The sequence below is a fragment of the Schistocerca gregaria genome, chromosome 1 (genome assembly GCF_023897955.1).
Source record: "Schistocerca gregaria isolate iqSchGreg1 chromosome 1, iqSchGreg1.2, whole genome shotgun sequence".
Lineage (NCBI taxonomy): Eukaryota > Metazoa > Arthropoda > Insecta > Orthoptera > Acrididae > Schistocerca > Schistocerca gregaria.
This window is the reverse complement of record NC_064920.1, coordinates 353,643,474-353,669,999: the sequence shown is the minus strand read 5'-3', so window position 1 is coordinate 353,669,999 and position 26,526 is coordinate 353,643,474. Positions and strand designations below refer to the sequence as shown.

Sequence of the window (26,526 nt, the reverse complement as noted above, 5' to 3'; positions counted from 1 at the left end):
TAACACTAATTATGTTTGCTTGAAGCTGAGTTCCAGAACAACCCAGTTTTTAAATCGCAAACACAGAAGAACAAAAAGTGGAGCTTCAAACCTTAGTAAAATAAGTATCATTGATTAAATTGGTTCAGTTATATCATTAATGTCTGCTCGGCGTGTTTTAATTGGAAACTGCTGAAATTGGACATGTATTCGTCTGATCGGATACAGTCTCGACGAAGAAGTTCTAGCTCAACAAAGTTTGTCCTCGGCATATGTTCCAAGAGGAAACTAACATCCCCAGATGCACCGTTTCTTATTTCACAAGGGAACCAATACCCATAGGTGAGCGGCCTTCTGTGGTCGTGCCACACAGACTGTGGTCGCGCCAAGTGGCGTTGAGGAAACGAAGCTCTTTGACCATTATTATATATGCTTGAAACTCAAGCTTCAAAATTGAAATATCTGTACGTTTTGTATCTTTGACGTACTTGATCCCTGCCGAAGGTACTTGCGGTCAGATACGTAGTTAAAAATAAGAGGTGGATGAAATGCTTTCCATAAGACTGATTTCGAAGCGTTTGCAGCCGTCTTTGTCGGCGATGAGGTAATTTATGTACTTCAACGCTTCACAAATTGTGCCACCGTGTTATTTTTAACGTATTCACTAAAAGATGGGTACAATTATTCTAAAACGACTAAACAAGTATCGAATTGATTTCCCCACTATTTTTCTTTCACGCGATGTACTTACGAAGTTCTGTGTTCCAGTACAAACGCAGAAAAAGCATCAGAATAGCTAGAGAAAATTACGGAGAGCGGCTTTTGGGGATGAAACTCTATATTAATTTGGGTATATTTGGTCTTCTATTAGAAGTAACCGATATGAAAATGGGAAGTTGCGAGTGTACCTTGCAAAATACAAAGAATTTGGAATTAACTAAGAGTCAACTGGTTTTATTTCTACACGGTTGACAGTCATTACTATTTTTTGGGCTCTAAAAGAGAAAAGGTGCATGAAGTAAAGGTCTTAAGATCCTCATTACCAAGTGGAAACTATAAAAAAAATTACATAGTTACATACTCTGCTGTAAGCGTTTTAGCATATATTACGCAAAGCGAATTTAATGTGGAGGCATTTAGTCTCAGCAAGTTCGCTGTCACTACTCTACAGTAAGGACAAATGTTCTGTGGGATATGTACAGACAAGTGACACACTTCTGTTCTTGGACTGTTTCAGAAATTCCTGTTGGGATCATGTAGCCAGCATTTGTTAAGAAAGACACATATGAAAATTGATTTCATGAAAAGAAGCAAGATTTTGCAGTACTGAAATACATGCTGATGAGTTACTAGGGTACACATAGCGGCAAGGAAATCTTATTCTTAAGTGTGATTTCCATAAATAAATTTGCATGAGTGTAGGGGTGTGTGATGGGTTTGTTATTCCGTATGAATCCGAGCCCGTGCTGTGTCTACCAACATTAGCATAGTTCACATCATAACAGTAATCATTATTTTTGCAACTGTCAAATAAGTTACTGACATTTACTCTACATTGTGTTCCACCTACAGAGTGACGTAGGAAACTTGTGCACTCTCATTCAGTACTAGCAGTTATTATTCTTGATATGTCAGTATTCAGGTTTCCTTTGGTTTGCATTATTCATTTTATGTTGCTGCAAAAAAAAAAAAAAAAAAATCGTGACCATACTAGGTATATCCAAACCTCAGCTCAGACTCGTACATTGTCTGTGTTTAACCCGTAACCTACCTACATTCTTCATTGGAGCAGCAGCCTTTCTACCCAAGGTCACTGAAGCAAATACGAGCCAGGACACTTTGCCTCTATGGTATTACATAGGTGATACGTCAGTTTCTTGTGGCCAGTGGAGAGATAGGTTTTTTGTTTTGAATGCCGGAATTGAAACCACCTGTACTCACAGAAACTGCAAGAGAACCTACTCCAGTTAAAAGAATAGGGTCAACACATAGGGCCTGTTTTTAGGAAAAACAACAATGGTCCATTACAAGAGTTCTTAAGCCCAGTGCCCCTTCCATATAAGTTAATGTACCTCAGTGAACATTTATTGTACAATTGACCGCTTGAATTTTCTCCCTTACCACTGTACGTAGAAGAAATAAAAACTTTGAGGTTCGCTGATGACATTGTAATTCTGTCAGAGACTGCAAAGGACTTGGAAGAGCAGTTGAACGGAATGGATAGTGTCTTGAAAGGAGGATATAAGATGAACATCAACAAACGCAAAACGAGGATAATGGAATGTAGTCAAATTAAATCGGGTGATGCTGAGGTAATTAGATTGGGAAATGAGACACTTAAAGTAGTAAAGGAGTTTTGCTATTTGGGGAGCAAAATAACTGATGATGGTCGAAGTAGAGAGGATATAAAATGTAGATTGGCAGTGGCAAGGAAAGCGTTTCTGAAGAGAAAGTATTTGTATGGAGTGTAGCCATGTATGGAAGTCAAACATGGACGATAAATAGTTTGGACAAGAAGAGAATAGAAGCTTTTGAAATGTGGTGCTACAGAAGAATGCTGAAGATTAGATGGGTAGATCACATAACTAATGAGGAAGTATTGAATAGGATTGGGGAGAAGAGAAGTTTGTGGCACAACTTGACTAGAAGAAGGGATCGGTTGGTAGGACATGTTCTGAGGCATCAAGGGATCATCAATTTAGTATTGGAGGGCAGCGTGGAGGGTAAAAATCGTAGAAGCAGACCAAGAGATGACTACACTAAGCAGATTCAGAAGGATGTAGGTTGTGGTAGGTACTGGGAGATGAAGAGGCTTGCACAGGATAGAGTAGCATGGAGAGCTGCATCAAACCAGTCTCAGGACTGAAGACCACAACAACCACTGTACGTACCAGGATAGAAACTTTCTATGTAACATCTGTTGTGCAAAAGTGGAAGCATTCACTGGGCCTAGAAGAGGAGTTACGCCAACCTTCCTCAAATGTGAGGTTTTGCGTGTAGTTATGTTTTATTAAAAATATTGAATTGGCTTGTCTGAAGGTCATGACAAGAATGATAAAGAATTTGCCATCAGTGTTTTTGTTTGTAGTCAAACTTTGTACTAAGACCCCTAAAACATTGATTGTGGTAGATGCACAGACTTGAGATGTACACAATGCAGAATTTGTCTCCGTGGAGAATACAGGTTCTGGTGGTGTATTGTTGAGACACTGGACTCTTATTTGGAAGGGGTGTGGTTCAAATCTGCTTCTGGTCATCCAGATTTGGTTTTTCTGTGGTTTCCATAAATTACTGAAAACAAATGCCTATATGGTTCATTTGAAAATTATACTGCCAATTCCCCCCCCCCCCCCCCCCCCCCCATCGGAGCTTGTTCCCTACCTCTAATGACATTTTTGTTTGTGGCGCATGGAGCATTAAACTGTGAACTTCTTCCCTCCATCTTATAGAGAAGGATAGGTGTGTGCTTGCCACTTGGTAGAAATTAATACACAGTATCTCCTCTACAGGATGATTTGTTCATATAAGAAAACGCTCACTTGTATTGAAGCCATGAAGTCAAACAGGTGTGCCAGTCAGAAGAGAGATATGTATTGTGTGGACAATTACTCCAGGACAGCATAGTATTGTTACATGTCTATCGTCAACCATTTGCGCAGCAGTTGGAGACTGGAAATTGCCAATAATGTACCTCCAGGAATAGAGATGTTCCAGTTTGTGGGGTGTAATCCAAAGATGCATATTTGAATATGCTAGCAGAAGTGCAGATGGCCCGTGACTACCAATAATTGTAAAAATTAGCTGTCTGTACAGCACTTTCAGCAACAGTGTGAAGCTTAATTGTCCATCGTTTGGAGAGGAATGCTGTTTTGTTTGTCTGAAAGTCGCACAGCTTGCCACAATTGGTAGTTTAGTACTCTTTATAAAGATTTTTCACTACAAACAAAGAATTTTCCATCACTTTTCTTTACAAAAATGGTTGCAAGTCATTTCCTACATAGAGGAAAGTTGGTCTAAATCAACTTTAATGGCCTCTACTTTACCAAAATATTTTATACTGCCACTTAAATACTTGGTAAATATTTAAGCGAAGTGCAGCCCTAACTGGTAGTTGTGCCCTAAATATGTTCCTGGTGCATTTCCACATGAATAAGATTTTTGCTGAGACGGTATTAATTACAAAGACTGACAAAAGTGGTCACTGTAGCATGTGATTAGACTGTCCAAAATCTGTAAGTGCACAAAACTTTATTAAAAACTGTCTACCATGTACATTCTTACACAATTTTTTCTAGTAGAAAGGTTTTCTGTTTGTATGGTTTGCTGTTTGTATGATTGTGTTGTATTTTTCTGAAGGATTTTCATTTTTATGTTGTAGTCAATTGCAGTACAGCAATGGCAGTGGTCAGTTGGGTGACCTGGGCAGTGGTGCCGGAAAGGGTGGGGGTGGTGGAGGTGCTATCAGGGAAGCTGGAGGAGCTTTTGGAAAGAGGGAAGCAGGCAAGGAAGAAGAATATTTCTATAGGAAGGTATGCAAACACTTCTGATTTGGACAATGCTTTTTTTTACATGGTAGTATGCAGTGAGTATTATCAGCTTTACTAAGCCTATCCTTAAAAATGTGCTTTTGATTTATTACTGAGGTGGATCTTGGAATGCTGAACAATTTGAATATTTTTAACAAGCAGTTAAGAAATTTTTAGTAGTTACTAGAATTCTAAATGTGATTTTGGTCAGTTGTGAATAGGACATGAAATCTGCAATGGAACTGAGAAATTGAAGCTATCTCTCAAAGTTGTAACACTGCAGTAAACACTGGTGATTCAGAAAGTGGTCTTTAGGGTGCAAAAAAGATGTAATGGGAGATCAAGAAGAATTAGCTAATACATCTTAGAGAAGTTGCGGTTTTTATTAGTAATACTTTCATTGTGAAAACCGGAAGAATATTTATCAGAGACAGATTTTGACCACCCATATGCACACAGTATAGTGACTCGATTTCTAATGAATGGACTGCAAGCAAAAGATCAGTTTTTCCGTCTCGTGTGGTGTTTTAAATGCCAGCACTTCAGGCATTTGTCATCCTGGTGTACAGGCAAGTTGATCTGTGGAGGCTGTAGCCAGCCACCTCATGAATATTCATTCACTAAGTGCACTACCACTTTTGTGTCAGTTGCAGAAAGAGCCATCCTCTGTAATCCTCCAACTGACTTAACCTACCCAAGGAATGCAGAATCCAGGAACTGAACGTTACAAACAGTGTGTCATATTTTGAAGTTGGGAAAAAATATTGTTTGTATCCAGTACAAGTAATACCCACACTTACAACTACTGTGACCAGATCATCAGCAGTACCTGGTGTATTTATCCCCTTTGCATCAACATCCAAAAGCCACACGAATAAACTTGACTGTTGGGGTTTTGGGCCTCCCCTCTCATGGTTCCTGTGACATCATCTTTGGGAACCACTCCTCGCACCCATCTAGAGAAGCAGTTTTTCCTCTATCTCACCAGTGACAAGGCACCATCTCAATAACTCTCTCTGGAAATCTGCAGGTCAGAGGCTAGACACCAGTCACTGGCTGAGGGAGCCTGCTCTTCTTCCATTCCTACATTCACAGTGGATAAGCTCTTACTAAAATTGTAAACTCCAATAGTTTCCTCTTGTTCTCAAATCTGTGTTGGTCTCTTAAGGAACACACTTCATTGGTGACAGCTCCCAGCTCCATTGAAGTTACTGTGCATTATGTTGAAACTGTATTGGCCCCAAAAGAGCATCAGGAGGGTCCATACTTTGGTTTCCCCAGATGTTGTGCGCGAGTACATTCCCTCCCATATCACATTGGAAGCAATAGGAGTGACTGTGCAAACCCCCAGCCAGCAACATCTGTAATTTTAATTTTCATCCAGACTGTGCACTTCCTTAACTTTGAATCACTATGTTAATCAAACAACTGTTTCCCATCCTTTTTCTTGGAAACTTCAGTGCATACTACCTCCTGTGATAAAATTCCACTTCATATAGTTGAGGCCTTCAGATTGACAATCTTCTTCACTATCTTGATCTCTGTCTTTGAATGACAGTACTCCTACCCTCTCACTGTTCTTCAAGGCACCTTTTCAGCTGTTGATATTTCAGTCTCTACATTCAGTCTTGCGGTTTCACTACAATGGTCACTATATGATGATCTTCGTGATGATGACTACTTTCCAGTGATTGTCAGTTCCTTGTCAGAACTTATTGAACAAATTACCACATTTTGCTCTCCAAAGGACAAACTGCCAGTTGGCATGCGGTTCTGCTACTCCCTCTTCCATGTCGACCACCAGTCAGATTGCATCAGCGAGGTTGTGAAAGATGTCAGCTGCCTCCCACACAAGAACCTGTTCCGCTAGAACTGCTGTTCTTTCAATAGCCCCCATCACATGCTGGTGCATAGTGGACCAAGGACATTGTTACAGCTACTCAGAATCGTCGAAGGGCCACCAACATCTCAAACTATATCCTTCACTGACCGCTGTCATCACTTTTAATGGGCTTTGTGCTGAGGAGATGTATTCCAAAACTAAGGTGCTAAAAAAATATCTACTGTACTCCATATAATTGTCATTCACATCTATACATTTTTTTTGTAATACTGCACCAGCTTTTTTAACTCCTGTGCCTCTGCACAGTTAGAGGTGCTATGTGATGTATTGCACAGCCACTCCCGCCAGACGTTCGAGTCCTCCCTCAGGCATGGGTGTGTTTGTGTTGTTTTTAGCATAAGTTAGTTTAAGTAGTGTGTAAGTCTAGGGACCAATGACCTCAGCAGTTCGGTCCCTTTGGAATTCACACACATTTAACTCTTGTGCATAAAAGTCTACTGCATGGCAATTGAACCAGTTGGTAACACCAGTCTAGAGTTCGTTGTCGTTTTGAAATCTTTGTCCACCCAGCCACTTTTTCAAATGCAAGAAGAAGAAATAGTCACTAGGTGCAAGGCCGAGACTGTATGGAGGGTGATCAAAAAGTTAACAACAAAAATATTGAATGTTCTCCTTGGTTTTTTTCAGTGGTGTGAGGGCGTGCATTGTCATGGAGGACGATTGCGCCAGACGACAGTTTCCCATGGCATCAATTTTGGATCGCATGTCTCAATTTGGTTGGTATTTAACAATGTGTTTCTGCTGTAATTGTTGATCCACAGTCCATGAAATCAATCAAAAGGACATAATTTTTGACCCCAAAAAAAAAAATAGCCATCATTTTTCAGTTTGAGACTGGAGACTGTATAAATTTGATGTGCATGAACTGGCATTGCATCACTGCATTGACTCTTGTTTGGATTCTGTGTTGGTGTAATGGCATCCACATCTTGTCACCCGTAACATTGTTGGAAAACAAATCATCTCTATCTTATCTATAGCACTCCAAAACTGGCATGCACTAAGCATTGTTTGTTCATTGTGCTGATCAGTGAGCACTTTCAGAACCCGCATCACACAAAATTTGTGGTATTCAGCCTGTTCCATGAAAATCAAGTAAATTGAGGTTTGAGCAACATTTTCGAATTCATTAGCCAGACCACTAATTGTCAGTCGTCAATTACTTTGGAGTTTTTGGTTCATTTGATAAACAATGTCATTGGTCTAAATACTGGGCCCACCCTCTGCTGTTCATCTTGGACATTCGTGGAGCCATTTTGAAATTCTCAACACCAACTTCAAACTTGTTTGTCACTCATTATTTCTGGTTCATATATTAGACATAACTCAAGATGTATTTCAGCACCTAAAGATCGTTTTGCCTCCAGAAATCTAATTGAACTGCACAATTCACAACTATCAGGATCTAAGATTGTCTTGGCCATTGTGATCTGCTCTCACTGACTGCCAAATGACTGCTGTAGCTTCCTAAAGAGTTTGTAGAAAGCACTGCATGTGCACACTTAGTTCAGGCCTATCATCAGTTAAATGTTGGTTACTGGACCTTAGTTTTGGAACACGCCATGTAAAGGCAGTAGAAGGAATGCAAGGAGCACTACCTATACTCCTTGTGAACATGCCCTTTGTCATCCAGGTGTGGACCAAGCTCTGCAATCTTAGAGGTCAATAAAGTGAACAGTTCTTGTGGATCTCCATGTTGTAATTTGTACCAGTGCATCTGCCCTTCCTTAAACAACTTGCGACCCACTTGTGATGACATCAGTGTCCTCTTGTTATACGTCCACCTTTATAATGCATAAGAGTTGGATGTACTGCCTTTCACTCCTTGCTGCCATCGCCCCCTCCCCACAGCTCCGCCAAATTATGTAATGAACCTTTTGCTGAGTGGAAACTGCTTTAGACTCTTCATAATCAGATGAGTCAACATGTGAATGTTTTGCAAAGGCCACATCCACTCAGGGTCTTCAACAATAATTGGCTCGAAGATGCCTTCCCTTTGCAAAGGTGAGATTTCGTTGCCCCAATCTTTAAGCCAAGTAAAAACCCAATGTCTGTCGATAGCTACTGACTGATTAGCCTCTGCAAACTCCTTGGGAAGATCATAGCTTGAGTTTTATTCTGGGTTCTCAAATCATGGGGCACTTTGTCCCCCTTATAAGTGTGGCTTCTGGGAGTGACAATCCACAATTGACCTCGTTAGGTAGTGTTACTTAAACGTCAATAGTTGACACATGCGATATTATCAATAGTATTCTTAAATACTGTCAATATTCTGATTAACTATTGGTTTTAGTGTACATGTGTTTCAAATGAAAAATAGCTTTCTAAGAATTTTTATTGTTTAAAATACAATAATAAAAGATATGAAAATGTTGTTTTGTAAAAAGTTAGGTATATAAATTCTTGTCCTTTAGTTTATTGCATTTTTCAGATATTATTTGTGCTGCCTTTTGGAAAGCACACTCTGCAAGAACTGAAGTCAAATTACACGCAACATACTATTAGATTTTCCACAATATTCTAATGCACAAGCATGTTTGTCTATTACAGATTTTTCAAAATATTGACTTAGGTCAATTACGAAATCACTGGCTGGTGTAAAGACATCGATGTTACGCTGTTGCTAATTGGGCAGAAAAAGTAGATCATATTTTGAACTGTTAGACATATCAGTAGATGTATTTGCACTACTCACAGATGCTTCTGTTTACCTGTAATATTCTTGGCGTTGATACGATTATAGTAGCATACTCTTTCTGAAGTACTTGTGCAGTGTCTCTGCCTCTTGAAATGATCTGAAACATGTTTTTTTAGACCTGGCATCTAATAATGTCACAAGCATATTAACAATCAGTCAAATGGTTTCATTCTTTAATTGACTGATTTAATCAAGGAATCCAGAACAAGTAGTGCTTCATTAGTTGTCAAGCTTTCCAAGTCTGACAACTTTGGAGCAGTACCACGTATAATTAAGGAAGCAGTGATATGACTCCGTTGCTGCTGCTGCTGCTGCTGCTGCTGCTGCTGCTGCTGCTGCTGCTGCTGCTGCTGCTGCTGCTGCTGCTGCTTCAAAAGGTTCAGGAGACTTGTTATCTCTTGTATAGCTAAGTAATTTTCTGCTGTGAGGGTAGGCAGTGCTTTTGAACTTTCATTGATTGCAATAGCAAACTCGCTTCATACTTCCAAAATTCTTTTTAGCTTTCCATAGAGACTGTTAAGTTGATGCAGTGGGCGAAACAGGGTGAAAGTCCTTAGGATTTCGACAGCATTTTCATAATTGTAGCGTTTTCTGTAACCGCTACTACTGTCTTATCACGGGTGTTGTATTCTAATAAAATCTGAATGATGTAATTTTAAAATCACCTGCCAGTATGTCCAAAAATTTTGCACAATATTGTCAAAAAAATTTGTTTCAATCCTTGTAACCTGAAAAATTACTTTCATATTTCAAAAACATAATTCTCATAAAAATTTGACCAACATATTACTTGTCAATGTTACATTGAGCATCATCCTCTTAAGTGACAAGCTAGTGCCAGTATACCTCCATTTGCATTGCTTTTCCACATGTCCATTTGTAACACTAAAAAAATTACCTTCTGTAAGGGCTTTTTCTAATTTATTTTTTCTCTCTTCATATTTTTATGAGATCAATGAACATTTAAGTGTGGTTTTATCTGGCAACTTGTATCTGCTCTCTAAACAAATTTTTTTAAACCTAGATGGTCGATAGTTCTGTATGGAATGGTATCGGTAGCGATAATTTGTGGATAAAGAGAATAAAATTCCTTCTTTACTTTTGAACTGGCCTTGAAATGTGATGAATCAACTTATGAGCTAGATAAAATGCAAGTGTTGCAAACAAAAGAATTGAGAAGCTCTTAGAGTTATTCTAACAGAAGAGCTACAAGCCTTAGAGGCACAATTCTTCCTTGTAATGCTTGAAAAATTATTAATCAGGTCACACAATGATGTCATCTCAAAAAAATAAAAAAAATACGGTGAACTAATTCACTCATTGCACAAGTTTTAAACAAACGGCTTCAGAAACTTCTTGGCAGATTAAAACTCTGTGCCGGATGAAAACTGGAAATCGGGACCTTTGCCTTTTGTAAGCAAGTGCTCTACTGACCAAGCTACTTAAGCACAGTTCACGAACCGTCCCGCGAAGGGCGAGGTCCAGAGTTAGTCTTGGTCTGACACACAGTATTAATCAGGCAGGAAGCTTCATATCAGCACACACTTGGCTGCAGAGTTAAAATTTCATTCTGGAACCATTTTCAGCATTAATGGGCATGAGCTCAAGGTATATGTATAGGATTAAGAGTTTACATAATGTTTCCATTCACCATCAACTCTTGACAAGAAGAGATTTGTTTTGTCTCATATCCATTGAGATATTCACATTTCACGTGCATTATTTATGAGTATGCACTGAAATACTGTGAAAGCAGATACCATGTAAACACAGCTGTATATTTTAATGACTATGTCCAGCCACCAAACAAATACAAAAAATTGACACTTGACAGGTTGTGCTTCAACTATCTTCAATTCTACAGGAGCTGGTGTGTATTTGAAGGAGCAAGCGCTGCTGATTGAACACAACACAGGCAGTCAACATATGAATGATAGTGTTTCTAAAAAAAAAAGAAAGGGGGGGCAGAAGTAATGCAGGGGTTTTAGGATTGTGTCAGTGTTTTTTGTTTTCAAATATCTTATACATTAACATGTACAACTGAAAACACTTGGATGTACAATGAGGACTCAGAAACAGAAGACAGAGTAGCAGCTGTATTTAATTAATAATGATAATAATTGTGTTTATTTTAAAATGCTTTATACAGTATAATTACAAACTCTTAACTAATCTTTAAAAATGTCATTTTTTCCCTTCTCTAACTGTTATAAGTCTTTCTTACATTTTTATTCCTTGCTACAAGCAACCCAGCTCTCACATTCGAAGATGACAATCTGTATAATGCCCGACCACGAATCCATGTTATTTACATGTGTAGTTTTTACCATAAGCATCTGATCGGCACAAGATGTATATGCCCATGAGTTGTCATTATTGGAAGAAAAACAAGAAAATTGTCTCCCTCATCCCCTTCCCCCACAGCGACCACTCTGTTAACAGCATAATTTATAAACAGCATAAATTTGCTAAGCTGCCACAATATTTGATGTTGATTAAATACCTATATGTAATCTACTTTTCATCTGCACTCAACAAGATAACAATTATTCACATGCCAATTAAAAAAGAATTACATTATAAGTGATACGACTATGGATAGTTAAATCAGACAACAGATTGTGATGATACTACAGATACTATCAACTGATGTTTAAGTAACACTATGGTTAGGTTGTTTCCAGCATTCTGACACTTTTCTAAATGCCGATACTTCATTGCTGTCTGACCTGCATAAGGCATACAACACCCCTTCATGCCTGTTTTGCTTACCCTCTATGACTGGAGCTTTTAGGCTCCCTATACTTTTTATCCATCAGTTTTTATCTCTTTGGTTTTTTTCAGGTTAGAATTGGTACCTCACTCAGCACTCTGTGAGGCCAAGAAAATGGCATCCCGCAGGGCTCTGTGCTGATTGTTACATCCTTCATCACCTCTCAGATTAGTTAGTGACTATCAGGCTACTGTTCTCCCCACACTGTACGTTGATGACTTTTGTATTTGATATAGCTCTGTCTGTGGTCTTCACTGAATGCCAACTCAAAGGTATCATCCAAAGGGTCTCCATGTGGGTTCTTTCCCATGGCTTCCAATTCTCTATTGCAAGAGCACAAATCAAACATTTATAATCATGTCTCGGTCCATCCTGACGCACAGTTTTACATGAATACCTCTACAGCACTTGGACTTTATTGCACGGTCCATATTTTTGAGATTCCTCTTTGGTAAAAAGCTGTCAGTGCTGCCTCATATTCATTAACTAAAGGCTAGCTGTGTGTGGAAGCTTAACACTATCTACTTCCTTGCCCACACCTCTTGGGGTGCAAATTGGGCTGCTGTCCTCCATATTTACCAAGCAATGACCTCGTGTCGACTGGACTGTGATTATGTGTCTCAGCAGCACCTTCAGCTTTCAAATTGTTGGACCTAGGCAATCATCATAAGTAAGACAATCCATTGACACTTTCTAGATTGATCCTGTAGACATTCTCATTCCGAAGCAGGCATCTTCTCTCTTCTGTATTTGGGGTGCCAACTCGTGCCGTCACTACCCAGCAATTTTGTTGTCAGCATTATTAAATTCTTTTTGCACACATGGGGTATTGACCACTGAAACCTGCCCTCAGTGAGATTACTAGTTGGTAAGCACCTCAAGCCTTTTTGCTGAAGTCTCTGCCTAACCACCACAGAATGTGCTCCCTGTGTTTTCCCTGCACCCTTTCTCCTGTGCCCCTAGGGTAGTACCCAGACAACGAAATTGGATCAGTATATTTCAGGGACCTAAAGTTTGTAATGCTTATTACCTTTCGGTGTCTGTTCCTGTTGTTCATAAAGATCAGGGTGGTGTCGTCATTTACACCCGTCATTTAAGCTCTAAAATCATGAATAGGGCATCTCCCGCTTGTCAGGAACAACATCTGTTGCTGGGAGCATGTAGTCTTTTTACTACAGAGCTAATATCCATTGATGGAATCCTTAGTTATATTAAAAATATCCTCCTCAAGTGCGTTTTAATTTATTGTGACTCAGTAAGCAGTCACCAGCTTATTGATTATTTACTCTTGTCACTGTGTGATATCTGCTATTCATGACCTTCTATTTGACCTTAGTTTTGCAGCCTGCTCAGTTGTTTCTTTTCCTAAGACAGTTGTGTATTCAAGGAGTGAGCGGGCGGACCATTTGGACCAAGAAGCAGTTATTCGCCCAGTATTCTTTTTTATGATCCTGGGTGTGTATTTGCGGGTTCGAATGAGACCTCACTTCTCTTGACAGACTTGAGATGGAACATGCTGCCCTCTAATCAATTCCGTACTGTCAAGGTAACTACAGCTGAAGGGGACACCTCGTCCCATTCCTCCCTGAAGGAATCCACAGTCTTATATCACTTCAGCAATGGCCTTTCTTCTTTTTCCTGTCGTATTCACGTATCATCTTGCGGTCAGAATGTTGATATGGATTTGGCAATGTTAGTGGTAGATCATGGTCGGATGCCCTTCCTATCACTATGTCTTCCCTCTCCTACACATCAAGGTGCAATTTGTGTACTCCATCCATTTTGAAGAGAAACCCTGGTAGTTCCCCCCCCCCCCCCCCTCCCCCCCATGTATATTGCAGCAGCATAGTTTGGTAATTTGCCAATAGTCAGGACTAGTCGCAAACATGGCGAACTCAGGTGCGGAGCGAGCTTTCTGCGTTGTTAAGTTTGGCAAAAAAAAGTTTGCTGCAGCTGTTAAACGGATTATTAGAACCAAGTACGGTATGAAGCCACCAACAAAGAAGGCCACTTACCAGTGGCATAACAAATTTGTTACAACAGGTTGCTTGTGCCCATCAAAGAGAAGCGGACATCCCAGTGTGAGTGAAGTGAATGTGGAGCGCATACAAGACATTCATAAGGTGTCCAAAGAAATCGGTGTGAACGCAAAATCGCTCTAATGACAGTGTGGAAAGCCCTAAGCCAGAAGCTGTCTATGAAAACATTCAAATTGGAGCTAGTGCAGAAGCTCAATGATGATGACAAAGACAAGTGTTTTGAGTTTTGTTCACAGTTGCAACAACTGAATGAGGATTGTTGATTGCTTAATTTTTAGCTACAAACCACTTTTCAGACTAATGGTAAAGTGAACAGGCATAATTGTTGAATCTGGGGTAAAATCATCCACACGAATCCATTTAATTTGAGTGTGATTCTCCAGAGGTATGTTTTTTATGCCTTCTCATGTCAAAAAGCTGTACGGGCCATTCTTCTTCGCCGAGAGCACTGTCACTGGATATTTCTACTTGGGCATGTTGCAGTAATGGCTGATGCCTCAAATGCAATCAGACTCTTCGTACATCTTTCAGCAGGATAGGACTCCACCCAATTTTCATTGTGAAGTTTGTGAGTACCTGAATACGCAGCTGCTGTGTCAATGGATCGACCATGCTACAGAAGGGGACAGCTGTTCCATGAAATGGCCTTCCCAGTCACCAAATCTCACTCCGTGTGACTTTTTGCTGTGGGGACACATTAAAGATCTGTTGTATGTACCACCTTTACCACATGATGCAGCAGAGCTCTGGGAAAGAATACTGGAAGTGACTGCCACAGGCGATGATACCGTGCTGGGATTGGTATGGCAAGAATTCGATTACCGTATTGATGTTTGCCAGGTCATTCGTGTTTCACATATCGAATGTTTGAAGAAGGGGGGGAAAACAAGAAAAAAAACAGAGTTCCTCTTCAAAATGCAATATGTGTGACATCTGTACAATCTGTAGTTCTTGTCCAATAAATAATTGAAAGTGTTCCTGCACTTCGTACACCCTGCATATAATACCAGCAAGCAAGAAGAATGGTACTGTCAAAAAACCACTAATAAGGAAGGTGAATGTAAGATTTGGATGTATTTGAAGTTGCTTGGGAAGTGCAGTGCATCTGTGAAGAAATTATGTGCAACACTATTGTGTGGCCATTTCTGGAGTATTGTGTCATTGCGTGAAGCCTGCAAGAAGACAGCACAGCAGACATCAGATGTATTCAGGGATGAGCTGATAGAATCATAACATTTTTTGTAGACCATATGAATGTGTAACAGATATATTCGCAGAATTGAAATGGTAATATTTGGAAGAAGTTGATGTTCTTGCAATTACACTCTTCGATGTACTGTACATGACTTCAACAGTGTATATGTACTTAAAGATAATGCACATGATATTGTGCATTTGGTGGTGGTCAGACCATGGGCACCTAATGCTAGAGACACAGCATCTTCAGAATTTTTGCTATTCATGGAAAACTACTACTGCTACAATGAATTTCTAGAGGAAAACAACACATTTGTGTGCCACAGGAAACTATCCTGGCTTTTGATAGCAGTTAAATGGTTCACAGTGCAGAAAGTCATTTACCTATTCAGTGCTGGGATAACAAGTACTGACCAGTATCATTACCATCCAGCAACACAATATTATTATAGAGTATGGATGCCATTGTGTGGACTTGCATTCTCCTGCTCACAGCACTTCTCCAGGAATGAGGACTCGAGATAAAGATGGGAATGCCACCATTGCACACCCAGAGCAGCCAAATAGTGAAGGTATTATTAAGAGATGTTTATATGAGATCAAATGAGTCTTACCCCTCTCTCATAGTCTCTCACTGGCGAGCAGAACACAACTAAACTGTCTGACCATGTGTAGGGACAGAAAAATTTCAGGTAAATTGATCTGTTACCAGCATGCAGTGAAAGGCAGTTATTACTAAATGTCATGAACTTCTCTATTCTTCCAATATCCATGTAAAAAAATTATAGCTGAAGGCAGTAGTTTACTAATTGTGATAACTGGTAACTATCTAATGTTAACAATGGATCTTGGCTTCCTCTCAAGGCAGAGATAAATGTGTAGCTTTAAAAAGTGCATTCATTTCCTGCCTAAGTACTGATGCTCTAATGGTGACTGTCAACCAGTTTGTTTTATCTGCCGACCATGTATTTTCCACCCCTTTTGTTCAAAGAATTGTAGCAAAAACTACACATTTGGGAGACTTTTTTAGTGCCATACTTCAATTAAGCTACATATTTTTGTAGTACACAAAAGTAAATATGAAGGTAACCAAATGCATCACTTTGTTTGCAAACATGTAAATCAATGTAAAACACTTGCTTGGCTCTTTTTCTGTCGGCCAGTCAGACCAACAGATCATTTTGTCACCACAATTTTCATTTCACAAAATAGTAATAATAATACTGAGTAAATGTCAAAATGAACATTCCCTGTGTTTTGTACTGCCTGAAACATGTTTGTCTGATGTCACACGTTCTTTGCTCAGCAATGATCGAGCAGGTGCCACATCAGCGTACCTGTTTTTCAAGCTAAAGTGCTGTATTTGGAAGTTTTCATGTTTAAACTTACATAGTACAAAAAATTGCCATTTGACTGACATTCCACTTAAAAGATCTCTCCAAGATTTTTTAGATTTCTTGAACAAGTGTCTGTAAGTGTGACATCTGCAGATAAAATTGTTACCTCTACTCCAAACTGAAATAGTTTGAAGGTGGGTACATTGTAATGGTAAAAGGAATTTTTATAGTTGGATATAGCAAACTTTTGAAAAACATGAAGACAGATACTTCACATAGAGGTGAAGGAAACACTGACACATACTGTGTAGCATCTTAGTATTGGCTGCTTACTTTTGACCCATATGAGTTTGTGTTTATAGCACTAAGTTCTTATTTCAACCTCGGCATGGCTGTGCAGTGTTGATACTCTGAAGGGGGATACAGATCCTATTTGAATTCAGTGAAAAAGCAACTTTAAAGTTATTTGTTCCTTAATTTATTAGATTTGATTGATTTAACTTTTTTTTCTACAATAAGTCCATATGGGTCAATGGTCTGGTGTTGCATGGCTCTTCAGTGACTTGGGTGTGTGTATCCAAATGAGGAAAGGGAACCCAACATTTATTGCGGAATCCAAACCACATTTTGTTTCTGATGTCTCTCATTGTTGAGAAGGGAAGGCTAGGTTAAAATGCAGATTTTAAAATGAAAAATCTATGGTTATACATGGATTTAGTTCCACAGCCTAGGTTTCAAGTCATGCACTTAGCTGGTAGGCTAATGGCTAATGGAAATAGTGTATTTTAATTGTCAACATAGCCTGGACAATAAATGCAACAAAAATAAACAACACTAAAATTGGCCTAAAGATAGAAGGACTTGGTCTACCAACTGAGCTATCCTGATGCATCCTCGAGCCAATTCCATACGTTGTAGCTAACGATTTCTCTGTAATGTCCTTATTTCCAGAATGCTAGCCGCATAAGGTATACAGGAGAACTTCTGAGAGTGAGAGAGATTCTAGTAGAAATAAAGCTGTGAGGAGTGGGTCTTGAATAATGCTTTGGTTCCTCAGTTGATAAGAGCAGTGTTAGGGCAAGGCAAGATTCAGAGTTTGAGACTCGACCCAGCACACAGTTTTAACCTTCTGGGAAATTTTATGTTCTTTTTAATAATCTAATGCATAGAAATGAATATGTGTCTTTTGGTCATCTGTGTGTTTCTGTGCCATAACGATGAAACTATGGTGAGTTGTTGTGCTCATACCTGCACGTGTTCCTGTTGGTGTAAGAACCACCTACCACCTGTAGTGGGTGGGTGTCAAAAAGGAATGAGATAAAAGATTACTTTTGAATACAATGTGGGAGCACCAGTGATCAGTGTTATTACTAATATTTACTGTCAAAAACAATCTTGATCACAAATTGTTTATTCCGGTGATCGGTTTTGACCACAACTGTGGTCATCTTCAGACCAATGAGCAAGAACCTCCTTCTGGTGGTAAATCACTGAGTAACTTGACCATTGGATTTATAGTATGAAACGTACTGAGACACTAACCACAGCTTATCGCAAAACTAGCACTGTTGAAGGTAGTGTACAATCTCATCCTTGTGTTCACTGAATTTGCATGTACCATGTATTTCCTAAAATTCATAAAACAACAATTACAAAGTTCTCAGTTGAGACATGGGTTCACAGAAGTTAAACACAGTACTCTCAGTACATTTTCATAATCATAAAATATTAAGTATATAAATTGTTTTCTTCAGTATATGGAACTGTGATCTGTGAGGCATATACACTCCTGGAAATTGAAATAAGAACACCGTGAATTCATTGTCCCAGGAAGGGGAAACTTTATTGACACATTCCTGGGGTCAGATACATCACATGATCACACTGACAGAACCACAGGCACATAGACACAGGCAGCAGAGCATGCACAATGTCGGCACTAGTACAGTGTATATCCACCTTTCGCAGCAATGCAGGCTGCTATTCTCCCATGGAGACGATCATAGAGATGCTGGATGTAGTCCTGTGGAACGGCTTGCCATGCCATTTCCACCTGGCGCCTCAGTTGGACCAGCGTTCGTGCTGGACGTGCAGACCGCGTGAGACGACGCTTCATCCAGTCCCAAACATGCTCAATGGGGGACAGATCCGGATATCTTGCTGGCCAGGGTAGTTGACTTACACCTTCTAGAGCACGTTGGGTGGGACGGGATACATGCGGACGTGCATTGTCCTGTTGGAACAGGAAGTTCCCCTGCCGGTCTAGGAATGGTAGAACGATGGGTTCGATGACGGTTTGGATGTACCGTGCACTATTCAGTGTCCCCTCGACGATCACCAGAGGTGTACGGCCAGTGTAGGAGATCGCTCCCCACACCATGATGCCGGGTGTTGTCCCTGTGTGCCTCGGTCATATGCAGTCCTGAATGTGGCGCTCACCTGCACGGCGCCAAACACGCATACGACCATCATTGGCATCAAGGCAGAAGCGACTCTCATCGCTGAAGACGACACGTCTCCATTCGTCCCTCCAATCACGCCTGTCGCGACACCACTGGAGGCAGGCTGCACAATGTTGGGGCGTGAGCGGAAGACGGCCTAACGGTGTGCGGGACCGTAGCCCAGCTTCATGGAGACGGTTGCGAATGGTCCTCGCCGATACCCCAGAAGCAACAGTGTCCCTAATTTGCTGGGAAGTGGCGGTGCGGTCCCCTACGGCACTGCGTAGGATCCTACGGTCTTGGCGTGCATCCGTGCGTCGCTGCGGTCCGGTCCCAGGTCGACGGGCACGTGCACCTTCCGCCGATCACTGGCGACAACATTGATGTACTGTGGAGACCTCACGCCCCACGTGTTGAGCAATTCGGCGCTACGTCCACCCGGCCTCCCGCATGCCCACTATACGCCCTCTCTCAAAGTCCGTCAACTGCACATACAGTTCACGTCCACGCTGTCGTGGCATGCTACCAGTGTTAAAGACTGCGATGGAGCTCCGTATGCCACGGCAAACTGGCTGACACTGACGGCGGCGGTGCACAAATGCTGCGCAGCTAGCGCCATTCGACGGCCAACACCGCGGTTCCTGGTGTGTCCGCTGTGCCGTGCGTGATCATTGCTTGTACTGCCCCCTCGCAGTGTCCGGAGCAAGTATGGTGGATCTGACACACCGGTGTCAATGTGTTCTTTTTTTCCATTTCCAGGAGTGTAATTTAACCAGTCTGTCTTCTAGTCAGATGTATTGCTTAGCTAAATTGCTTTTTCATATTTAGTATGTGTACCATATTAATTTTTTGCAGCAAAAAGAACAACTCTCAAAATTAAAATCAGACCTTGAGGATGAGATAAGTTTCCATGAAGAACAAATAAAGCGTCATCAGGAGGCAATTAGACGCCACAAGAAGAGGGTTGAGGGAATTGATGATAATTAGCAATCCTCAAGCAGTAAGTACTATGTAAAACTTTTTAAATAGTATTTTATAAGCTATACTTGCCGTCTTCTAACTCAGTTAAGTCATATAATGAAAGACAAAGCTGCTCCCACCCCTCACTACAAAAGAGGCTATGAGCTAATGCCTGGGTTTCCATAACCTTGTTAACCATCTGTATGTAGGCATCAGTGATACTCCATTCTGTTGTAACCATACTTCCCCAAAATTCGAAAATAGTCTTTAAATTTAGTGCCTACACATATGTGCTGGGATTCATGTTTACTTCAGAATTGTAAAAGAGAGAGGGAGGTGAAAGAGGTAATGAATTACAGTGTCCTTAATGTTGGATATTTCATTGGAAATAAATATTTTGTATAAGAAAGAATGAATTTTATAACATTGAGAGGTTCAGAGCAGAGAGAATTATGTAAAGGGAAGATGGAGAATATTCAGTATCTGTAAAAGTGTTGTAAAGTGAAACCCCTATTTTACATTTTCGTGCGGTCCAGTCTTAAAAAACGCAAAATTGAGAAAAATGCAGAATTGAGGAAAATGTACTCCCTCCTCCACTCCCCCCCCCCCCCCCCAAAAAAAATGATGAAAAGCATATGTAATTGGCATATATGATCAAAAATCCCAATCTTCTCCAATACTTTGTATCAAATCTGTCAAAGTGAAGTAAATTAAATGTACAATACAATGTTTATACAATAATTTGTGGTTTCATCAGTTCTTAAAAAATCACAGATGTGTAACAGCAAGTAAAAACTCATCAAGAAATTGAAATTTGTATCTGGGTACAAGGTAATCGAACTAATTTCTGATGTGCTAAGTTCAAAACATGATTTTTGAGAGATCATCCTTTGTGCTCATTCAGAAAAAAGCAAAGAATAATGAACATGTTGAATTAAATGAAAAATATCACAGCAGTGAAATTGTTAAACCATAAGCATAAATGCGGACATATGTTTAGTGAAATACTTTGTCACCATTGCTGTTATTTTTTAATACTTTTCTTAGGAGACGCATTTCGTATGCTCTCCACTGTCAGTGTTATTTTAGGCTTTATAGGAGAAACAAAGATGTGAAAAACTGAGTTTACTTCTCCAGTTCGTCACAAGCTTATTAGAAGTCAGCTCAGTGAATTTCTGTACACTGTGTAAAATGTAAATTTGAAAGCAAGCTCAGGTGCTACAATTTCAATTCATGCCCTCTATCACTGCTGCTAATCTTTACGACCTACAATGTGTGGTTCAAAGTATTTACATGCTTTGTGTGTATTTACATGATTAGTCTGTGCAGTTGTTGCAACTGTATCATGTCAGCTTAGAATACGAAGTTCTTTAAAACGTGGTGTCGCAAAACCTTTGTTCTGTTTCTGTGTGACATGTCATAGCACATCATCTGCATGGAAAGTATATTTTCAGCGCTTCACAAAATGCTTTCACCCCTACCTGCACTCCCATCGCTCAAGGCCTATTCCTCCTCTCCACACATCCAGAAGGTGAGCTCATTTTACATGTGGTACTGTGTTGCTGTGGCTATTGGGTGTCACCAGCCAGTAAGAGTTCACTAGGCAGAACTGGGTGACATTTACTTGATTATGACCAAGCATATTCTTAGAGATTCGGTGTTTGAATTTAAAATGTTGACAATTGATATTATTGCTCAATATAGCTCACTGGAAATATGTCCAAAAAGATGAGACTAAGATGTAAGTGGCACAAGAAAATGTGGTGTTTGGGCCCTTTCATCTCATACTAGCTAGGTCTGAAACACTTGGTGTCAACAGTCTTGTTTAACCATTACCACTGCAACCTAACAGTAGTTTTATCATAATTACGTGATGAAGCTAAATGTTGCAGGTTGTGTTGGCTATGCCAATCATGGATTACGCCGTCTTTTCCTCTCTCAAATCTCCCCTCTCCACAACAGCCTGAAATATTCCCTTAATGTAAAACCATGGAATTTTTAGCATTTATGTTATGGTTTTTGCACAGGGGCTATGAATTTATAGTGAAAAATTGTGAAAACTGTAAAATTGGAGAATGTAAAATTGAAGTTCCACAGTATTTAAAAAGAAAGGGGTCATTAGTAAGCTAGTAACTCATTTTTGTCTGTAACCCTTCCTCTTTTTGTAACATTGACAATTGGTTTAACTGTGTGTTACATGCTAATTCAGCATGCAGATAGTTAGCCACTGCAGTGTGCTTTTACTGTGCGTGTCTGATTTCCGTATAGATTTTCTGTTGTCTGAACCAACCAACCAATCATTGATCCCCCTCATAAATAAGTACAGCAGTGTGTCACTCATCACAAAATTCTACACTGGCTGGGAATGTGTTATGGAATTAAGATGGCAGGAATAGGTTTTTTTATAGTCTTGCTCAGATTCCCTGAATACCCCCATTCTCCCCTCAATCTGACCCTGTAGAGAAGCATTTTCGTTCACGCCTTTATGGTCAATTTCACTTTATTTAAATATTTAGTTGTTTCAGTACTTCCGTAGATAAAGATAAGAGTATTAATCATTTTCCCTTTCCATAAAGTATTCCAGTAGCTTGAAATATTTAATATAATGATGAAGAAAAGCAATGTGAAGGAAGTAGTACGTAACTACGTGAAACAGGTTTTGTTGTGAATCAGCAAATTGGTCTTTCCTCCACCACAGGGAAAAAAAGGTAATATATCCAAGGAATGTATCACATGCTATCAGCAGGCTTGTCTAGTAGTTTAGATAATTCATGGTCTTTGTGTTTCATTCATTGCTAAAGGTGTAATCTAACAATTATTGAATTCTTTCTAAATTTACTCTGTGAAAAGTGGGTTAGATTTCATAGTTTGTTGACCTGAATGTAACAGGACTTGTTGACCTGCAATACACATCAGATTTCACATACACTATAGTTCTGGATATCATCTACATTGCTTTTTTTCATTTATTGAAAACTCCAGTTATCATTTGAGTTCATTCACATAGTGTCTATTCTGTAGTTCCTCCATTCATATGATAGTAATAATAGTAGCATAGAGTGTAACAAGTGAGACCCTATGCAGGTTTTAAAGTAATAATGGGTCTAATGAAATAATAAAAACAATTATGTAATTTTGAGTGTTTTCTGTAGTATCGTTGAGTAGTTTGTGAAAAACCTTAATTTATGAAATTTTCTTATTTGTTGTTATATTTGAAGAGGTAAGCTACTGTTAAAGTTCAGTATTATAAGTGAATTTAAAAGCATCATAGAGTATTTCATTGTGAACATAATAAACATCAGATGCTTTGAATACAGTTACTTTTCTTGTTTTCAGAATGCTTGGCTAGCTGGAATGGATATTTTGGAGTTTTTACTCATTAGTAAGCCTCATCAAAAGTACAGATTTTTATGTACTTATTAATTTTACTTGGCAGCTGTGTGGCGCCATAGTTCTATTGTAATGTACAGTTGTGATGTTAAACTTTGAATGGTATATACTCATTACTGACTGACTACAATAACTAATTAAATGTTGAATGATACACATTGAGTATTTAACTTCATTGAAAAGTCCCAATATAACCTTAGTTAATTGTAATTCCAATTCATATTTGTGCAGAAAATGATTTGAAGCTGTTAATATTTTGTGTATTGTCATGTCAAATAGGTATTTAGAAGGAATTGTTGACCATTAATACCCTGATAACAGGCAATGTGTTTGTCATCTCAATACCATTAGCAGTTTCTGCAAATAATAAATGTTGTTTCTCATAGCCCATTATGAGTCAACTTCCGACATCACTTCAGTTACTGGTTGTAACCTTAATACATTTCAGTAGAAGATTGAGTGAGCATACACCAGAAATCTTCAGGCATTTATTGGTATCCAAATTACAAAATTGATCGCAGTACCAGATCATGATGATAGTTGTTGTTGCAAATTGAATATTTTCAGTGTTGTTGGAACTGATATTTTTTAGAACTATTTTTTGTGGTAGTTGAAATTTCCATCTTATGTGGCAGCCATCAGATTTGTCTACTTGTATTTTGTGCTTTTGTACCAGCAAATGAATTTTATTAAATGTTTTCAAAAATAAATTGAGACTGTTCAATATCTGCAGCAGTGAGCATTGTACTTAAATTTATTAAGGCTACAGTGCAAAGTTTTTGCATTCAGCATAATTGGCTTTTAGGTCAGTGTACAATAATGATAAATATATTTAGAGACAACTGAACATCTTCCATGATTGCCCAAGTTCATGCACACTTGGGCTCGCGCGCACTCACACACATTATCTCTCTCTGCCAGAGTTCCCCCTCTACCGCTTATACTCGTGTCCTGTTGACCTTGTGTCACTGGAATAGTTGATGTTCAAAATTATGTTGAATAAACATCTTAATGCATTTTGCACCCAATTTTCGAAATACTCAATGTGTAGAATGATAACCCGTATTTCAGAACTCGGTTGAAATGCTGTATCAAACAGTCCATTGATGAGAAATATGGAGTATGAGTTGTTAGACATCTATCACTCTCACCTATTCTTACTCCCATGCATTGTGGTCTTCAGTCTGAAGGCAGGTTTGACATAGCTCTGTATCCTGTGGAACCTGCTCCATCTCTGCACGACTTCTGTTACGCCAGACAAAAAAACACTCATTCGTGCTGCGGTGGGTTCTTAGATCTACATCTAGAGGAGGCCAAGTGGATACAACAGGATGGTGTGTGTTACTGTCATTGTACACTAACATACCCCTTGCCACAGTACAGAATAAGTCTCTTCTCTCTATTTATAATGGACTGTAAACTCTGCTATATAGTTCTGTCCAAGGTGATAGTAAGTGATAACTAGGAAGAAAATGGCCATGACCCAAAATAATTTTAGATTCTCAACACGAAAATCTTATGAATTCTTATGCTTCAGCCATTGGTTTGGAGATACTTTGATTTTAAATTAAAAATGGCACACAGTGTTTTTGTGATAAGACTATAAGGTGTCGAATAGGTATAATATGAAGCAAAATTTATAACTGCTTCTCGAGAAATTAGTCATCAGTTCGATAATTGAAAACAGGAAATCCAATCTTCCTGAGATAAGACGAGAGAGAGAGAAAGAAGCAAATATTCATGTAGTTACATAAGCCATTTCTTGAAATTATTACTATTCTTGATAATGCATAATGTGGTTTTGCCCTTGAGTTTACTTCCCCTTTAAGAAAGAAATATGTGTAATGCATAATGTTGCTGCAATGAAACTGTGCTATCACACAGCACTCAAAATAACAGAAGTAGTGTGTCCTTTCAGTGATGGAGCATTTTTTGAAATAATGATTTGTGACTGCCACAGCAGTCTTATATCCAGTGGAAATTTCTCTTTCTGAATTAATTCCTCTTTCAAGGAGAGCAGTTTGCATACATACTGAATAAAAGTGAATGGTGGTTGCTAAGAGGTATGACAGAAATGCAAAATGCTCTGTTGACAGCTGATTTTAAGTGTTCGATGACTGAACTGTGATGCTTTTTGTAGCCCTGAAATTAATCTTGTGCCCTAATGTAATCACAACATCATGATGTGCAGTGTACCTGAGAAAACAGAAGCCTCAACTTATGCCACAACTATTAATCACACTCGCTTTGTTTACAGCAATTAAAGCCAACTTCTACAAACAAACTCAAAGCAGAAAAATTTCAGTTTCAACACTAAGATCAATCTATAATGTCCAGCTTTTACTTTCTTCACATTCACTGTCAGAGCTGACATGTTACCACTGAAAGAGCAGTTCTGGTTGGCACATGGTTACGTGTTATAGCAACACAGACAAGGTGTGTGGAAATAAAGCTTACTGTTTCGAAGTAAGGAAACTGTTTCGCACCTGTGTGTGTGTGTGTGTGTGTGTGTGTGTGTGTGTGTTCCACCAACTGCTAGCTGCAGGCAGTTGCATTTTTCCTAAAATGGGAAGTATCATACATTTGAGTTGCTGGAACTTTCCAAAGTGGGTGAGCAACTGGAAGCAATAATAAGTTCCATGACACTATCTTAAAAAGACCTTCATTATTGAAAGTCCTCTAGTCCATTTATGTGATATTTTCCAGGACATGAATAGTTCCTTTCTCAATTTCACTCACAGTAAACTTATTACTTTCACAAGCAACTTCTCCCACTATTTGAGCCCAAATAAGTTCAGAATGCTTAAGTGGCACTGATAAGGTAAAAGTCTTATGACTGTCCTTATTTATAATCTACGTTGTCGATAACATATGTCAGGAATTGTGGCTTATAAAATGAAGAAAGTTTTAATATTCCTACTTTTCTCAGTGTATTATCCGAAGTAACTTTATGTTGTCATAACTACTGAGTAATGTCTTCCTTTACAACTGGATGCTATGTTGTTGAGAATAATTACTGACAGAATTTCTGAACTTTGTAAAAAAGTATTTTTGGACCAATTTACAAATGTTTGGTGATTCGTTTCTTCATGGTAAGATCAAATCAGTACAATGGCTTGTACAACTGATATGGGATAAGTCAATACAAATATACAGTTTACAGGAGTCTAAAACAGTAAACAAGAACACAGAAGAATGATTATTTTACATTACCTACAAAATTGTTACTTAAAGTTACAGCTTTACAGAGAATTGTTGCATGATGTGACAAAACTGACTTAAC

At 39.1% G+C, this 26,526-nt stretch overlaps 1 protein-coding gene across 1 annotated transcript; it reads left to right on the top strand.

The window, feature by feature from the left end:
* The first annotated feature begins 424 nt into the window (after positions 1-424).
* LOC126345513 (ATPase inhibitor, mitochondrial-like) lies at positions 425-23,401 on the top strand. Its single transcript, XM_050002108.1, has 4 exons — positions 425-583; positions 4,358-4,508; positions 19,749-19,893; positions 23,190-23,401. Exons 1-3 carry the CDS (start codon positions 528-530, stop codon positions 19,878-19,880), a joined length of 339 nt encoding a protein of 112 aa, XP_049858065.1. The 5' UTR covers positions 425-527; the 3' UTR covers positions 19,881-19,893; positions 23,190-23,401.
* Positions 23,402-26,526: the final 3,125 nt, after the last annotated feature.